General features: G+C 30.2%; 1 protein-coding gene across 1 annotated transcript in view; it reads left to right on the forward strand.

Moving 5' to 3' along the window:
- LOC145312646 (uncharacterized) overlaps positions 1-16,437 on the forward strand; it is a 111,947-nt gene that overhangs the window by 86,287 nt on the left and 9,223 nt on the right. The window contains exon 3 of the mRNA XM_080151907.1: positions 12,290-12,702. Within this exon, the coding sequence (XP_080008033.1) occupies positions 12,290-12,702 (413 nt within the window). The remainder of the gene's footprint in view (positions 1-12,289; positions 12,703-16,437) is intronic.

Below are 16,437 nucleotides of genomic sequence, written 5' to 3' on the forward strand. Positions count from 1 at the left end.
AAAACAGCATCTGATTAGTCTATTTGGTATTAGTCTAATGTTTAGTCTAAATACAACATTTGGCAAGTCATAACTATTGTCATTGTGTAAAGCACTGCCTTAAAACCATGCAAAAATGCCATAAAACTCAGGGAACTAAAGGGATAAGATAATGGATGATATATTGATTAATACTCTAATGATGACAAACAAAATTACCCCTTCTGTACAATAAAATTTTTGGTAAAAAAGCCTAGAAGCAACCAGTTAAAATTCAATAAAAATAACCATTTTTTTTAAAAACGTGGTTATAAAAGTTTGGTTACCAGTGTAAATTTACTAACCAATGTCCATTCCCTCCCTGCATAAAATCCCCCCTCTCCATTTTTATTCAATTTTTCAGACTTTTTTTCGTCCCTCTTGAATTTCCTTTTCTCAATTGCAGTATTGCTACGAAAAGCCAACACAACTTTTTTTTTTAAATCCAATTATATATAATGTAGGTTTTTCTGTCTGAAGCTCAAGTTTTCAAAAACAATAGTCAGTTGATTTCTTCATTTTAGAAGGCGAGGTAGAGTTATGGACGATGCTGTACGTATTGGTGCAAAAAATGGGGACAATTTTTAAATTGATTTGACGGGGCTGTTTATTTACGTCACAAGTGAGGGGAAAGAAAAGGGAAGGAGGAAAGAAACCCCCTAGAAAAGAGATAGGGGTATGACGTCACACGCCAAAACAATTTGAAATTTGTCCCCATTTTTTGCACCAATACGTACAGCATCCTTGGCCCAAGTGGCTATTAACTGTTTTCTAATACAATATTGGACAGAGTTGCATATAGCTCATGTCCCATCTATTCTTTTAATTTAGTGGTATAGGTAAATTCGTATCCCTACTAATTTTATTTAAAGTCCTACCGACAAAACCATATTGAGACTAAATATTAGACTTACTTGTTAGATTTCTCATATATGTCATGTAAAAGAAAATTAAATGACTCGTTCTAACTTCATTTTTTGGAAACTGCTGGCACTTGTCTAAAGCTTAAGATCTCTATAAGTACTGAACTAATTGATTTCTCTATTTTAGGTCCAGTGATGGTTTTAGGCTATTTCATTTTCAAATTTAAGTCTTAGAGTTATTTCAATCTCTAGATACTAAAGGCGTAGCCGGTAGTATCAGGGATAAGGGATGGGAAACCTGGCCGAAAATTAGGTCTCAGCCTCCTTTTAAAAGTGATGGGGCAACTTTTCTTTTTTGCCTATAAAATCAACTCATTTTCGCCAGTTCCTCATTGGCTGTAGGCCAATATCCAATAACCTGAAACTTGCTTTTAGCATTAACCAATTATTAATAACAAACGCGTCCCCCAGTTCATTATTGGCTAAATTAATTCAAGCAAACATAAATTTCTGCTATTAGAAAGACAACAATGGAAAGTTTCTGCTATCACAAGGACAACAATATATATGACGTTCAATCACATCAACTTATTATTAAATCTACACATTAATAAATGTCCATATAGCAAAACATAAATTGAGAGATCGTTTTTTGAAGACTGAGTAGGATTCAACATTTTATACTTTAGAACAATGTGAAAAACTCATTGTCTTTAGACAATTTAAAAGTTACATTTCATGTGGAATTGATAACCCACCTAAATGATTACAAATACAAAACTAGTTCAATATGTAAATAAAAGTGTACTGTGTTTTGTTAAAAAAAAATTTTCATTAATTTTGGTAAAAATTAATGCACACTTAATTGAACTTTTTTGTTAATATTTAACGTAAAATTAATTTTTTTAAAAATTCTTAATTTATATGTATGCTATGGAACAATTAGTTGATAGAATGTTACCCATGTACTTATTCAAATCTACTTAATTTATTTATTAAAGCTGGGGGCTAAAGCGGTGTTCATTTCTAAATACAAATTTTGGGGTGAAGTAGATCCCCCCTTAAAATGTTTGAAAATAAATCAGATTTAACCATCTCAAAAAAAACTTTTTTTTAAATGGGGGGGGGGGGGGTTGGCGAAGTAATAACGGGATTCTACTTAAAGCCACTAACATATTGGTTCTTTGGAAAGTTTTTATTATATTTTATGATTGGTGAAATCAACTACCTGAATTCTATTCTATACTTTTTTTCTTTGCATTCATATAATAGCTATTTCATCATTGTTCATAGTTTTCAAATCTAACTACTGCGTCATCCCGAAACTAGTTTTTTAGGCCTAGTTGGAAAATAGGCCTGGAATAATATTTTCTTACGTTTCCCATCCCTTATCCCTGGGTAGTATCTATAGCATTCAATAAGATTGGTCAACGCTGATATATTATCAAAATGGCATGATTTGTTTAACATTTTTTAAAATGTGCCCTTAGGGGCTATGAAAGGGACACGAAAAAGGCATGAATGAATATCAGACTTACATGAAAATCATAATTCTATCGAAACAGCCTTTTCCTAGATCTTAAGATTCTACCTAAAAAATCTTTACTACTTTATTATTTAATTTTATTTATGTAATAAAAACACAAAATTTGAATAGGAAAAATATCATACATAAGGATTTATTGACAAAATAAGGACAGTCTACATTAATTAGCTCTATTATAAATTTTTGACTACAACTCTATCTTGTGGTCTCTGAGCAATGGTAAGCAAAAAACTGAAATAATAAAAGCCGACAGTAATTTAAATATTTACCAGGAATAAAGTGATAATCAGTGAATTATTAACAAAATACTTTCCAAAATTGCAAATTCATTTTTATGTATAATAATGTTATAAATTATATCATGTGTTTAGATTAACTATGAAACAAAATTGCCTTAAATACTATACATACATCTATAGACGTCCAAGGGGGGGGGGGGTAATGGGGCGATTACCCCCCCCCCCAAAAAAATTTTCATTTTACCCCCCCCCCCCAAAAAAAAAAAAAAATTGACGCCCCTGCATACATTCCTACTACATAATAGTTTACTATCATGCTTAAATCAAATTGCTGTTAGCTGGTTATTGCTGCGCTACCTATGTGCATCAAAATAAGAGTACTAAGTATAGATGTGTAATCCATACAATTACCTGGCCCCTGTGTTGAACACTCTTTTGTCTGCTAGCAAATTGCTTTCTACACTTTTGTAAGGACTTGGCTGTCTTTATATTTCTGACGCTATTAGCTGATTTCAATGCCCTTATATAAAATCGGGATTGGATCCCTGCGAAGTGGACAAAGTTATATATCAATCATGCCCCCTCTATTCTTTTAATTTGCTGACATCCCTATCCCTTGCATGCATGACATATTCACAAGTAACACAAATTAATTTGCTGTGAAAACTTTCCTCGTAAAATTTGTGGTCCAAAATTTTTTTTCAAAAGCCATCTTCATGAAGTCGTTCTCACAACACAGCAAAATTTTTCTTTACCAGTATGGCTTCAAAAAAACCGGTTAAAATCCGCTGGATTAGAACCGGTTCTCAGCTATACTAAAAATTATGTATGGCATCATATTCCAAACAATTTTCCACGAATATTAAAATAGAACTCATAAGATTAATACTATTTTATTAGCCTGAGCCTTCGGTCCCTTTGCGCTAAGAAAACTGTTATAAATAACTTTAATAGTTTATTTTATTCTCATGAATTTTAAAGTGGCAACTCCAAAGACGATTAGGACCCTTGTAAAATGTGGTGCATTTTTACAATATTTATTATAAACCAATCATAAATGGCCAGCCCTCTAGCTCTACTAGAAGCCAAGATAATATGATTAAGTCTGCTAAGGGCCTAAATTTTGAAGTTTTGAAGAAACACTGAAAAAATAGTAATGTTTTCTTCCCCTCTTCTTATTTTCCAGGGATAAGGGATGGGAAACGTAAGAAAATATTATTCCAGGCCTATTTTCCAACTAGGCCTAAAAAACTAGTTTCGGGATGACGCAGTAGTTAGATTTGAAAACTATGAACAATGATGAAATAGCTATTATATGAATGCAAAGAAAAAAAGTATAGAATAGAATTCAGGTAGTTGATTTCACCAATCATAAAATATAATAAAAACTTTCCAAAGAACCAATATGTTAGTGGCTTTAAGTAGAATCCCGTTATTACTTCGCCAACCCCCCCCCCCCCCCATTTAAAAAAAAAGTTTTTTTTGAGATGGTTAAATCTGATTTATTTTCAAACATTTTAAGGGGGGATCTACTTCACCCCAAAATTTGTATTTAGAAATGAACACCGCTTTAGCCCCCCAGCTTTAATAAATAAATTAAGTAGATTTGAATAAGTACATGGGTAACATTCTATCAACTAATTGTTCCATAGCATACATATAAATTAAGAATTTTTAAAAAAATTAATTTTACGTTAAATATTAACAAAAAAGTTCAATTAAGTGTGCATTAATTTTTACCAAAATTAATGAAAATTTTTTTTTAACAAAACACAGTACACTTTTATTTACATATTGAACTAGTTTTGTATTTGTAATCATTTAGGTGGGTTATCAATTCCACATGAAATGTAACTTTTAAATTGTCTAAAGACAATGAGTTTTTCACATTGTTCTAAAGTATAAAATGTTGAATCCTACTCAGTCTTCAAAAAACGATCTCTCAATTTATGTTTTGCTATATGGACATTTATTAATGTGTATATTTAATAATAAGTTGATGTGATTGAACGTCATATATATTGTTGTCCTTGTGATAGCAGAAACTTTCCATTGTTGTCTTTCTAATAGCAGAAATTTATGTTTGCTTGAATTAATTTAGCCAATAATGAACTGGGGGACGCGTTTGTTATTAATAATTGGTTAATGCTAAAAGCAAGTTTCAGGTTATTGGATATTGGCCTACAGCCAATGAGGAACTGGCGAAAATGAGTTGATTTTATAGGCAAAAAAGAAAAGTTGCCCCATCACTTTTAAAAGGAGGCTGAGACCTAATTTTCGGCCAGGTTTCCCATCCCTTATCCCTGTTATTTTCTAACAAATGACTATTACTGAGTAACACTTGTTCTTACCAAAATGTAAATGAATTAAAAGTACAATAAACTCTGTAATTACATGGACAATTAGGTCCATACGTTGCGCACCAATAAAAATTCTAACATCAGTTTAGTAAGACTGTCAATAAATCCCATTATATCACATATTAATGAGACAGCTGATTTAATTTAAAGATATCTTTGTTTCAAGTATTTAAAATTCATCAATGGACTTGAAGGCAGTCAATTTCAATATTGTGGCGTACTCTAGTTAAAGAGTAGCTGCGCCTCTAATGAGATATTATTTATCGCATTATAGTATCGTATTATAAACAGTTTTTCATGGATATTAAAATCTATAATATTAAATCAGGTTTTTATAAACATACGTTTAATGTAAGTCTTTCAGCATTTTTTATATGTCTGATACTATATCAATATCTTAAGTCTTATGTGTTGATATAACGCCAACAACAAAGGTTAACAGGGCTAAATGAATGCCACATAACAATCGATATATATTTTACTTGGACGTTGTACAATATTTTCGCCTACTCTATTAAAATTGCCCTTCCAGCTGGCTTATTTAACGATGGTCCCATCCACCTTTTTACTTTATTACCTATCTCTCGAACTGGATAATGACCAATATAAGAGGTTAATATTAGAAACCTAAGTTAACGACAAATTTTCCCTTGATATCCACGTATATCCTATATCGATTGCCATATAACAACCAAAGAGGTGTAATAAAACACATTTATTGAAATTAGAAAAATTACATATGTAGATTTAGACACAGGGATTTAAGGGATAAGACAATGGATGGATAATTTTCCCCTAGTTAATATATGCCTTTGGTAACTTGTAGTTGTTGGGGAAAATATGATGCAATATCCAAGTAATGTTATATTGATTGATTTATCAAAATTTTACTTATAGTTTTCTCTTACTTCCTGATTTTTATTCATTATATTATTTGTATAATAGACAATATGGAAAAAACACTTAGGTTTTTTTCTGTTAGAATCTAAATAAAAACTTTATTAATTAAGTTCTCCATTTTAGGAAAGCATGACATATGTATGTCCCACTATAATTTTAATGTAATTTTTTTGTAATGTAATTTAGACTATGAAAACTACCCTAAAACCTGCCCTAAAACTTCCAAAATAATCAAATAATCGAGCTTCCCATTACTCTCTAATGAAAACTCTAATATCCATATAAAGCTATAGACAACAAAACACTTTTTTCCAATTTTTTGTAGTCGTAAATTTTTACGACACCGAAATAAATGTGCCATCTGGTTCGAATCCTTGCATTAAGTGATATGTAATGGTTTTAATAGAGAATATTATTTTTAAAAGCAGAATAAAGATTTTTTTTGTAGATTATACAATTTTGAACAATTCATATTCCCCTCGTGAATAAGGAAATTCATATTATTATTTCAAAAGGTCGTTATTGGACAGACAAATGAGAGAAGTTAAATTAATTCAATATTGTCCTATCAATTTATCCCTTTATACATATATTACAATAGAATTAGAAATAAATAGGCGATATTAAAATATATGTATACGTGGATATTATGACAGGGGGAAAATTGTAGCCAATTCAGGTTGCTAATATGGACACCATTTATTGGTAAGTTCGTTTATGTGGAGGAGGGGGGATAAATAGTTGATTCATAGACATACAAGGATAATGTAAAAGGGTGTGTTTCTCCTCTCAAACCTTGAAACCTCTTTTACCCCTCTTGAAATGAAAAGCTTTGACGTCCCTGGGTTGCTGGCTATAACATATTTTCCATCCGTCAGTTATAAAAATATGTCTGATTTTTTAATTAACCAAATAATTGTTTTAAAATTAAATTTTTTTTAGCATATTGGAACAATTTTGTAATTATATTGGTATGCAACCAAATACACACATGTATCAAATCATCAGAACCGCATTACACTGATATTCAAAGTTTTATAAATATTATTAGTTAGCTCAACAACTTCGGGTACTTTTGTTGGATTATGATTGGTTGGTTCATACTTTTAAACTTTTAACTAACAATTCTATATCAAAGATGGGGTAATGTAATGTTTTTTTTATCATTGGGTCGCATAGTAAATTTTGCGTCTTACTTTTGTACCTACTTTTTTGAAGACGTCATTGCACACCGTTAATATATCCATAAGTCATGAAAGGCAATAAAAAATTGTAAAAAAAATAGAACAGAAGTTGTTTGACTTCAAACTCATATGTTCCAAATATATTCTATTCAAGAAAAGACAAAAGACTTTGTTTCAAGTTTTTCACTTAAAGTTAGGAAACTAACGAAATATCAATTCGTATTATAGACAGCTTTCTGCGGATATTAAAATGAAAACTCATAAGATTAAAACCAGTTTTGATAGATGCGAACTAGCAAACTATTATTTAGATTTATGATTTTTATTTTACTATTCTTGGAAAATTGTCTGTAATACCATGTGTTGCAAATATACACGGTTTATTCAGTATGGCCGTGAACCGGTTCTAATCTAGCGGATATTAATCGGTTTCTAAGCCATACTAGAAAGAATCTTATTTTCCTACCTTTTAAATATTTTTTCTTTCAAAAATATTTTTTTTACAATATTGAAATTATAGTTAACTTGTGCTAAATACGTGTTTTACGATTATCTATTTTTTTAAACTAAACTAATGTTAGTTTTGTTTCAAATTTCTTTTTAAAAAGGTGGTTAAAATAATCATTTTAGTTTCAAAGTGTCTTTTCCACTGTTTGATTCACTTACGTATGTATTTTTTGTATTATTGACAGATTTTAACAATCAAAACCCATAAAACGCTAAGAATTTAAGAAGCTACACAATTAAAACCTTTTTCCATGGTTTATTGAGACTACTTGCAAAAAAACATGATATTTTACTTCTACACAAATCTATAATATAAATTAACTAGAGTTGGCTCGATATAACTATCTCCCTATTGGCTAGTTTTCTATATGCATATCTATTTCTCAATAAATCTATTTTCCTCACCCGGCATTACTATCTAAAAGAAAGTAAATATCTAATAATTTAAATGATTTTAAAAAGATTTTTTAAATTATATTATTTTCTTTACATTACCATCACCAAAGGGTTAATTATGATGATTACAATTTTAGTTTAATATTTGAACACACAAAATGTCGCCACAATCGTTTTCTTTAAAAACAGAGTTTTCTTAAATTTATTATATTATAAATCTAAATTTTCTTTTTTATGATTAGAAGTTAAATACATCAATATAAGGTAAATAGCAACATGAAATGAAAAAAATGAATTTATTTTTAATAAAGTAAAATACTGGGTCTTATCGTTCTGGGCAATGAGAGTTTATTATGAATTATTGGAGCACTATGAGTTTTAAACATATATTCTTTGGAAAACTTGAGCTCGTTTATAGACATTTATTTCCTATATAGATCTGACATGGATCTTGAAGCAATTAAGCAGGCCGTTTTGTACACGTTAAAAATTGGAAGATTTCATTAAATAAAAGTTATCGCAAATATACTTAGTAAATAAGGGTTTGTTTTTTTGTCTTTCAGATCTCACCAATGACTAATCCGCTTAATTTCTTCGTTTTAGAGATTTTAAGAAAGCTTGATTTAGGTCCAGCGTTGGTTTTAGGCTAATTTCTTTATTAAAAGTTTTGAAGCCAACGAATAAGATAACATAATTATACACTTTGGATACTATTTATTTAACAGTCCAATGTCTCCTCCCTCCCTGCGTCAAGACAGAAAGATAAAAGGGTTGTAGATTTTTATCTTTGAGTGATATGAATTGTGATTACAAACAAAACATAAAATGAAGGTGTGTTATCAATATCTCCAAGAGTGTCTTAATTGCAAAATAGCAAATTAAATCAGAGGCCCAACCCCTCACATATTATCTCAGCTACTATTAGAGTTGGAAGGACAAAAATTAGTGTACATGTCCTCTGTGCATGCTCTGACTTTAATAAAGGCAATCAAAGTCATATTTTGCTATCTTCACCCTTTTATTTAACCACCTTTTTTAGGCCCTTTTTACTAAAAAATTTTAAATGGTTGTAATCTTTTTTTCTAAAGCTAGATAAACATATTTTTCAGAAAATGTAAAAGTGAAACAATTTTCTACTGTAGTAATATATTGCGTCTTTGCTAATTTGATATTATGTTTCATTTGGAGGAGTCATAGTACACCTCAAAATGTAAGATGAATATTATTTTGTTTCATAAAGATTATGTTCTCAAAAAACAACAAATAATAGCTGATGTATAGCTAATTATATACTAATAAGTGCAACATGAATTGTAAGGGATATGACATTGGATGATAAATTGATGTATTGGTAACAAAATTACCCTTCTGGAGATTAAAATTGATAGAGGTATATTTAGAATACTTTTAGTATACATACACTAATCAAGGTTAGGTAAAATACTTAAAGTATTGTTCCAGCGAATGGGAGAATTAGTTTAAAAGAGATAAGGAGTAGTAGGATTTACAGTTCAATATCCCCTCCCTCTCTGAATTTTATCAAACTAGCATAAGACTAAGATATCTAAAGGGATAAGACAATGGCCGATGAATTGATGTACATCTCCAATGAAGATATTCACAATATTATCCATCGTTTATAAGACTATTTGGATTGAAATGGCTGCTTTTGTAATATTTTGAAAACGTCTGAAAGAAATATGTTTATAATGAAAGGGTCTTGATTGCACCCTATTCAAATGGTATCCATACAGTGTGGAGCAGATTTTTTAACCAAAGAATATTTTTTTTCATTATAACATCGAAAGTGATTACTATCCGCTTGATGAGAACCGGTTCTCAGCCATACTGAAAAATTATGTAAAGCATGGTATTATATATAATTCTCCAACGGGCTAACAAAACTGTTTCTAATCTTACAATTTTTTCTTTTAACATCCGCAGAAATCTTTCTATATTACGATGCAATAATTAATAAAGCTTTGGTAGGTCCTTCAGGTGGTTTTAGGCTATTTTCATCCTTATTTTAAATCCCAGCCGCCTATTAAAATAATTTAAGAATGTTAAAAAATGTGTTGTTTTTAAGAAAAATAATTTTATTCTAACTAACTATTCTTCTTTCTTTTTTTGTGATCTCTTAACATATTTTATCTTTTATATCAATTTAGGTTATATTCTAACAAGGATCAAATGTCCGTTAGCAGCGAAGCATACAACACACACACATAAAGACAAACGTACGTATAATATACATGTGTTGCTAATATAATAGCTTGGCTGTTTAAACATATTGTAGAATGCCATACAATCTTTTGATTTTTAAAAAGTAGTAAGGAATCTTAGGGGATAAGACAATGAACGATAAAGTAATGACACCCCCCCGGCCCCCCCCCCATTATGATAATTATTTCGATAGAAATTGTTGGTTGAAAAAACGAGCACTGCTACTTTATATATTCCAATAACAATTAAACTCTAAAATTTTAACCCTACTAATGAACAAACGTGTTTACAAACTTTGGAGCACCCAATATAATTTACATTCCAATGTCTCATCCCATCCTGAAAAAAAGCCAGGCTTAAATTTCTAATTTACCAAATTATCATTTAAAATGATTTAGTGTGTGTTTTAAGACTATTTATGTGTAGTTTCAGTTTTAAAAGGGTGACCAAAAATTATATTTTAAAAGCGCAGCAATAAAATGAAAATAGTTATCTATCGCAACGTATAGACAGCTTTCTGCAGATATTAAAATAAAAAGATAATAAAATTAAAACCAGTTTTGTTAGTTCGAGGGGCAAAAGGCCCAGGATTACAAAACGGGTATTATATTTTTTTTATTTTTATTTTAATAGTTTTGGAATATTGTCTATAATACGATGTTCTCAAATTTTAGTATGACTAAAATTTCTAAAATACTTCTTATATCTCTTGCCTGAAAAAATGTAAATAATATCTATACTTTTGTAGGTCACCCCCTGTTAAATTCGTGTGCCCGAAATGGCTAGTTACATGATCATTTTTTATGCATGCCCAGAGACCCCTAAAAGCCCCCCTAAACGTAAAGGAAAAAGTAATAGGTCGTTAGGAAAAATATCTTTTCTGTGATTCAAAATCTTTAAATGTAGATTTAAATTATTGGTTTGGAAGTTTGGACACTGCTAGAAAAAAATTATGATTTAATAAAAGTACTTAAAGTTTTCAAGCCAACTTTGATTTTCCCGTCCCTCTCTTTCTGAACATTCCTACATTAACATTTCTGAGTTTGATGATAGATACCCTGTAGCTCGAGAATGTACGTAATTAAGTCCACAAAGTTTAAATTCGTTGGTTAAAAATCTAAAAAGTACCTAAACTCATTTTATAGATGGATTTATTTTATTGTCCAAAAGCCGATACATTTATGTGTATCTCCAAAGATAATGTACATAGTTACCCCTTCTGTTAGTAAATAACCAGCCAACAAATAATACAAATTTTATTATAAAACTTTGAGGACTAGTGTAATAAACAGTCCAATGTCCCATCCCTCCCTGTCTCTAATGAGTGTAAAGAAAAATGTATGGACCAGCATAATGGTCATTTTTATGCTTTATGTCTCTCATTTCACTCACGGAGGGAGGGAGGGGACATTGGACTCTACATTACACTGGTACCCAAAATTTTATAACTGCGTTGGATTATAACTTTTGATACATGTATTCTAATCGATTACTTTCAAACTAGTGGGGAAGACACTTTTTAACTGAAAATGCTAATCTACAGAAGGAGTAATCATTAAAGAGATTATAAATACATTTATCATCCATTGTGTCTTATCCCTTGAGATCCCTGCATTTGCCTAGTCTTTAATTTGCTTAATAGCTGTTATTAGAATGATAGACACCCAGTACTCAGAGAATGTATGCTAGTAATAAAAGTATAATGTCAAATAAGAACTTGTAATATATATTGCTTTTACAATTTTAATTGATGTTTGGTTTTTTAAATATCTTTGTTTTGTATATTCTAGTAAATCTTTACACCAAAAACTAAAAAAAAACATTTCATTAGAAAAAATTAATAAACTATAAGTTTGAATTTTACTCCACACTTTCCTAAGGGGTATTGGATATATTGACATGGGAATATTAGTCGTCAATGCAGCTTACTAATGAGGGGAGGGGATAAGGTAATGTGGAGAGAGATATCGTTATTTTAGCCAGCTTGAGCATCACTTTGTGAAACATGAAAATCTCGTGCAACATCCAAGTAATAATATATCCATTATTCCAGGTATGGACTCACCAGTATGGTCGGAGCATAAATCAGACACACAGCCGCCGACAAGTCCGCAGTCATCCACAAGTCCTACGCGGCTAGCCGCCTCCGCCGACAATATTTACAGAAACTCCGTTGATATAAGAAGGATTTCAGTTGAGGATAATTCTGTTCGAAAAACTTCGCGCGATTATAGAAGAAATTCCGACGATTTTATTAGACGAATATCTATAGAAGAAAACGAAAACAGGAGTTCTATTAGAAACTCTATAGAATCTACACGAAGAAACTCTGATGAACGTATAAGAAGGACCCCTATCATACAACACAACCCCTGGACCTCGCCCCCTACCTCTAGTTTTGACTATAACAATACTAGGGCTGGCATTGGTTTTGGCTTGCTGCAAGTTGCTTCGGATATTTTAAAGGTATAGATTGTTACATAGATAGATAATAAGATAGAGACATACAGATAACTAGATAGATAGAAACATACGTCAGAGAGGGACGGGATATTGGACTGTTTATTTTTCTAGTCCTCGAAGTTTTATAATAGCATTTTCTTATTCGTTAGCTTTGGGAAATTTGGTGAATTTTGAATGATTGGTTCAGTAAGTTGGGTGTCCAAACGTTTCAACCACTGATTACAGTATATAGAGGGGTAATTTTGTGTATCATAATTGAGGATGTTGATCAATGTATTGGACATTATCTTATCCCTTTAGGCATTTACTTAGATAGATAGACTTATACATAAATAGATAGATAGAAAGGCTAACTGCAAAGGATAATTCTAGTTAAAATAAAAACCATCCTTATGCAAAAACAACTTAAATAGTGAAATTAATTGCTTCAAATGCATTTTATGGTTAAATTTAGATAGATAGATACCTCAATAGATAGGTAGATAGATATTTAAATGGATAGATTGTTATAAAATGCAAATTGTGGTTTATTTTAAACAGTTTTCAAAGTAATCTTTGGTCATATTTATGAAATAAAATTCCATTTTTTCCGGCTTTCCTTTTAATCTTTAGAGTATTTACTTTAACTTGATTTCATTCTCCTAGTATATAAAGTAATACAATTTTTGGTTTGAAGCTTAAGATCTCAATAACTGCTGAATCGATTAAGTTCTCCATCTGTCCATAGGTCCTCTGATGTTTTAGGCTATTCTATTTTCTGATTAAAATCTTGAGACAGTTTTAGCTGTTTTTCTAGCCCCATTTGCCTCTTTGAATACAGAGTTTGTTTGTTGTTTGTAGCCCTGATTATCTGAAGTTAGGATTCAGATGCACATGGAGACTGGAAGTGAGAATCCTTTGGCCAAGCTGAATATATTCAATGTTATAATACAAGTTGACCCGCAAATCTCGTTGAAGCTATTGAATGCAGAGTTACTTGATGCTAGGGATTTAGCCGCTAGTTTTCTATATTTTGATCAAATGAATATGCAATTTGTACTATTTTATTAATCCCTAAAAGGAACTGCCCTTTTCATTTATATTTATTTTACTGCTAATTATACAACATTAACGTACTTTATGGGCACTTTAAATAAAATAATATCATTTTATAAATAAAAAATACTTTTCTCTAGTATGGCTTCAACCGGTTTTCAGTCATACTGAAAAATCATGTATAGTATTTATTACAGACAATTTTCCACAAATGATAAAATATCATTAAATATGAGATCAATACCAGTTATGTAAGTACAAGTTTTTGGCCGGGTCTAACAAAACTGGTTTTAATCTTACATTATTTTCATTTTAATAGCCGCGGGAAGCTGTCTATGATACGATGCGATAAATGAAGTTATTTTCTATGAATTTTTTTTTCTATCTTTCTTTTTGTAACCGAAACTCAAATATCTGTATTTTTTATATGTTCACTGTTAAACCTAACATTTAAAAAAATAGCCTAAAGCTTGCTGATGCCTATAAGGAGCTTAAAATGCCATTTTTGAGATTTTTGTAACATATTACAACAGATCACCCCTTCTTCGTGATTGAAATTTAATGTATACTTTTGAAAGCATTTAAAAAATTGCTTTCATAAAGATATTATATTTCTTTTGGCTAGTTTCATTTTGCAGGATACCATTCTTAAAGGTTAGTAAATAATAATCGATAGATTATTACTTGTATGTTGCACTAAATTTTCATGTACTATAATAAAAGGATTATCATAACTGGCTAAAATAACTATACCCCCCATAAACCCTATTCTACCAACCCCTCGCCCACTACTGGATAAACGAACTGAACAACACATGAGGTCCATGTTAGCAACCTAAATTGACCACAAATTTTCTCCTTGTTAATATATCCACGTTTATTCTTTTAAAACCGATATTCTTTAAAAACACAGTGATAAGATAATCAACTAAAAATGTATGTACTCTTTTTGTAGAATAAAATAGTTGGTGGAAAGGTTTAGACCTTTAGTTTGTACCATCCAATCAACATTTCAAACGTTTTTTTATAAAACTTTGGGTACTAGTGTAATTTTCAGTCCAATGTTATCTCTTTAACCCATTTTGTTAGGTAGTTTAAACACTAACCCTGCGGGGATCTTACACATTCTTATATTACAACCTTTATGTAAAAATAATTCGATATTGCCATATTTGAAAAGTTTGTAATGCATTGTAAATTAACCTTTTAGATCAGATAAACCATAATGGAATCAACACGAGAGAAGGGATTTGGGGGGGGGGGGAGGGGTGTATATTGACCACGAAGGGAAAGACATGGGGAATTATAATGTTTTCGCATTGCAGTTGCAAATTTGTAAATTTGCAAGTCTGGTGTATAATTGTTTATTAGTTTTTTTGTAGTTTTGATCTTTAAGGTTTGAGTGTGCTTCAATATTAGGGATCCTAAGGAATAGAACAATGGAAAATAAATTAATGTACAATACATTCCTAATAAAGATACTGAAATGTACCCCTTCTGTAACTTAAATTTTTGCTAATTTGAACCTACCCATCAAAGTAACAAAGTCAACAAACGTGTTTAGGTATAATTTAATGTCTAATGCCATCTCCTACTCTTCAAAATATTAAAAATTGCTATAAATTTCTTAGATACTAAGTTGGTTTGTTTGCACACCATATATTTGAAATAGTAACCAATTTAAAGATGCTAAATGTTACTCATAACTCATTGGTACTCGGCAGGTTCTCAAATATATCTATATTTCTATCCATCTATCTATATATCTTGCTATCCATATATATATCTAATTTAAAGATGTTAAATGTTACCCATAACTTATTGGTACTCGGCATGTTCTGAAATATATCTATATTTCTATCCATCTACATATCTTGCTATCTTTTTTTCTATCTATCTATCTTGCTATCTATGTTTCTATCTATTTATCTAATTTAAAGATGCTAAATGTTACCCATAACTCATTGGTACTCTGCAGGTTCTGAAATATATCTATATTTTTATCTATCTATCTATCTATCTATCTTTCTATCTATCTGTCTATTTAAATATCTAATTTAAAGATGCTAAATGTTACCCATAACTCATCTGCAGGTTCTTAAATATATCTATATTTTTCTATCTATCTATCTTGCCATCTTTATTTTTATCTATCTGTCTATGTTGCTATCTAACTTTCTATGTCTATCTTTGTGTAGTAATATATTCTTTCAAATAATTCTTTTTACAATTTCTGTTTTTGGTCAATCTAAAATTTCATTCTAATACCATGCAATAGTAATGATAGTTAATACTTAAATTATAACCTTAGCTTAATAGAACCCATAAATCTATTCATTTATATTTAATTTCATCTATCAATCTATCTATCTACCTATCTATTTATTTATCTATCTTTCTATTTATCTATCTATCTATCTATCTAGAACTGACCAAACTGGTATGGTTATTCTAATTATAAAAATAAATTATTGGCCTAGGCAAAAATAGACATTACAGTTGCAAAAAAGGTGTCATTGCAATAAAATAAAATTTCCGCTATTTTTTTGACAACAATTTTCGATAATTTTTTAAATAAAAAACATTTTTTTTACACCTAGCTTTTATAATAATTGTTTTTATGTTTTTTGTCTTCTAACTTTGTTGTTTCTACATATACTATGATTATAATTTAGGCAATTTTCTGCTGTAAGATGAAAACGT

Source organism: Acartia tonsa, chromosome 2 (genome assembly GCF_053477335.1).
Source record: "Acartia tonsa isolate MP-2025a chromosome 2, ASM5347733v1, whole genome shotgun sequence".
Classification (NCBI taxonomy): Eukaryota; Metazoa; Arthropoda; class Copepoda; order Calanoida; family Acartiidae; genus Acartia; species Acartia tonsa.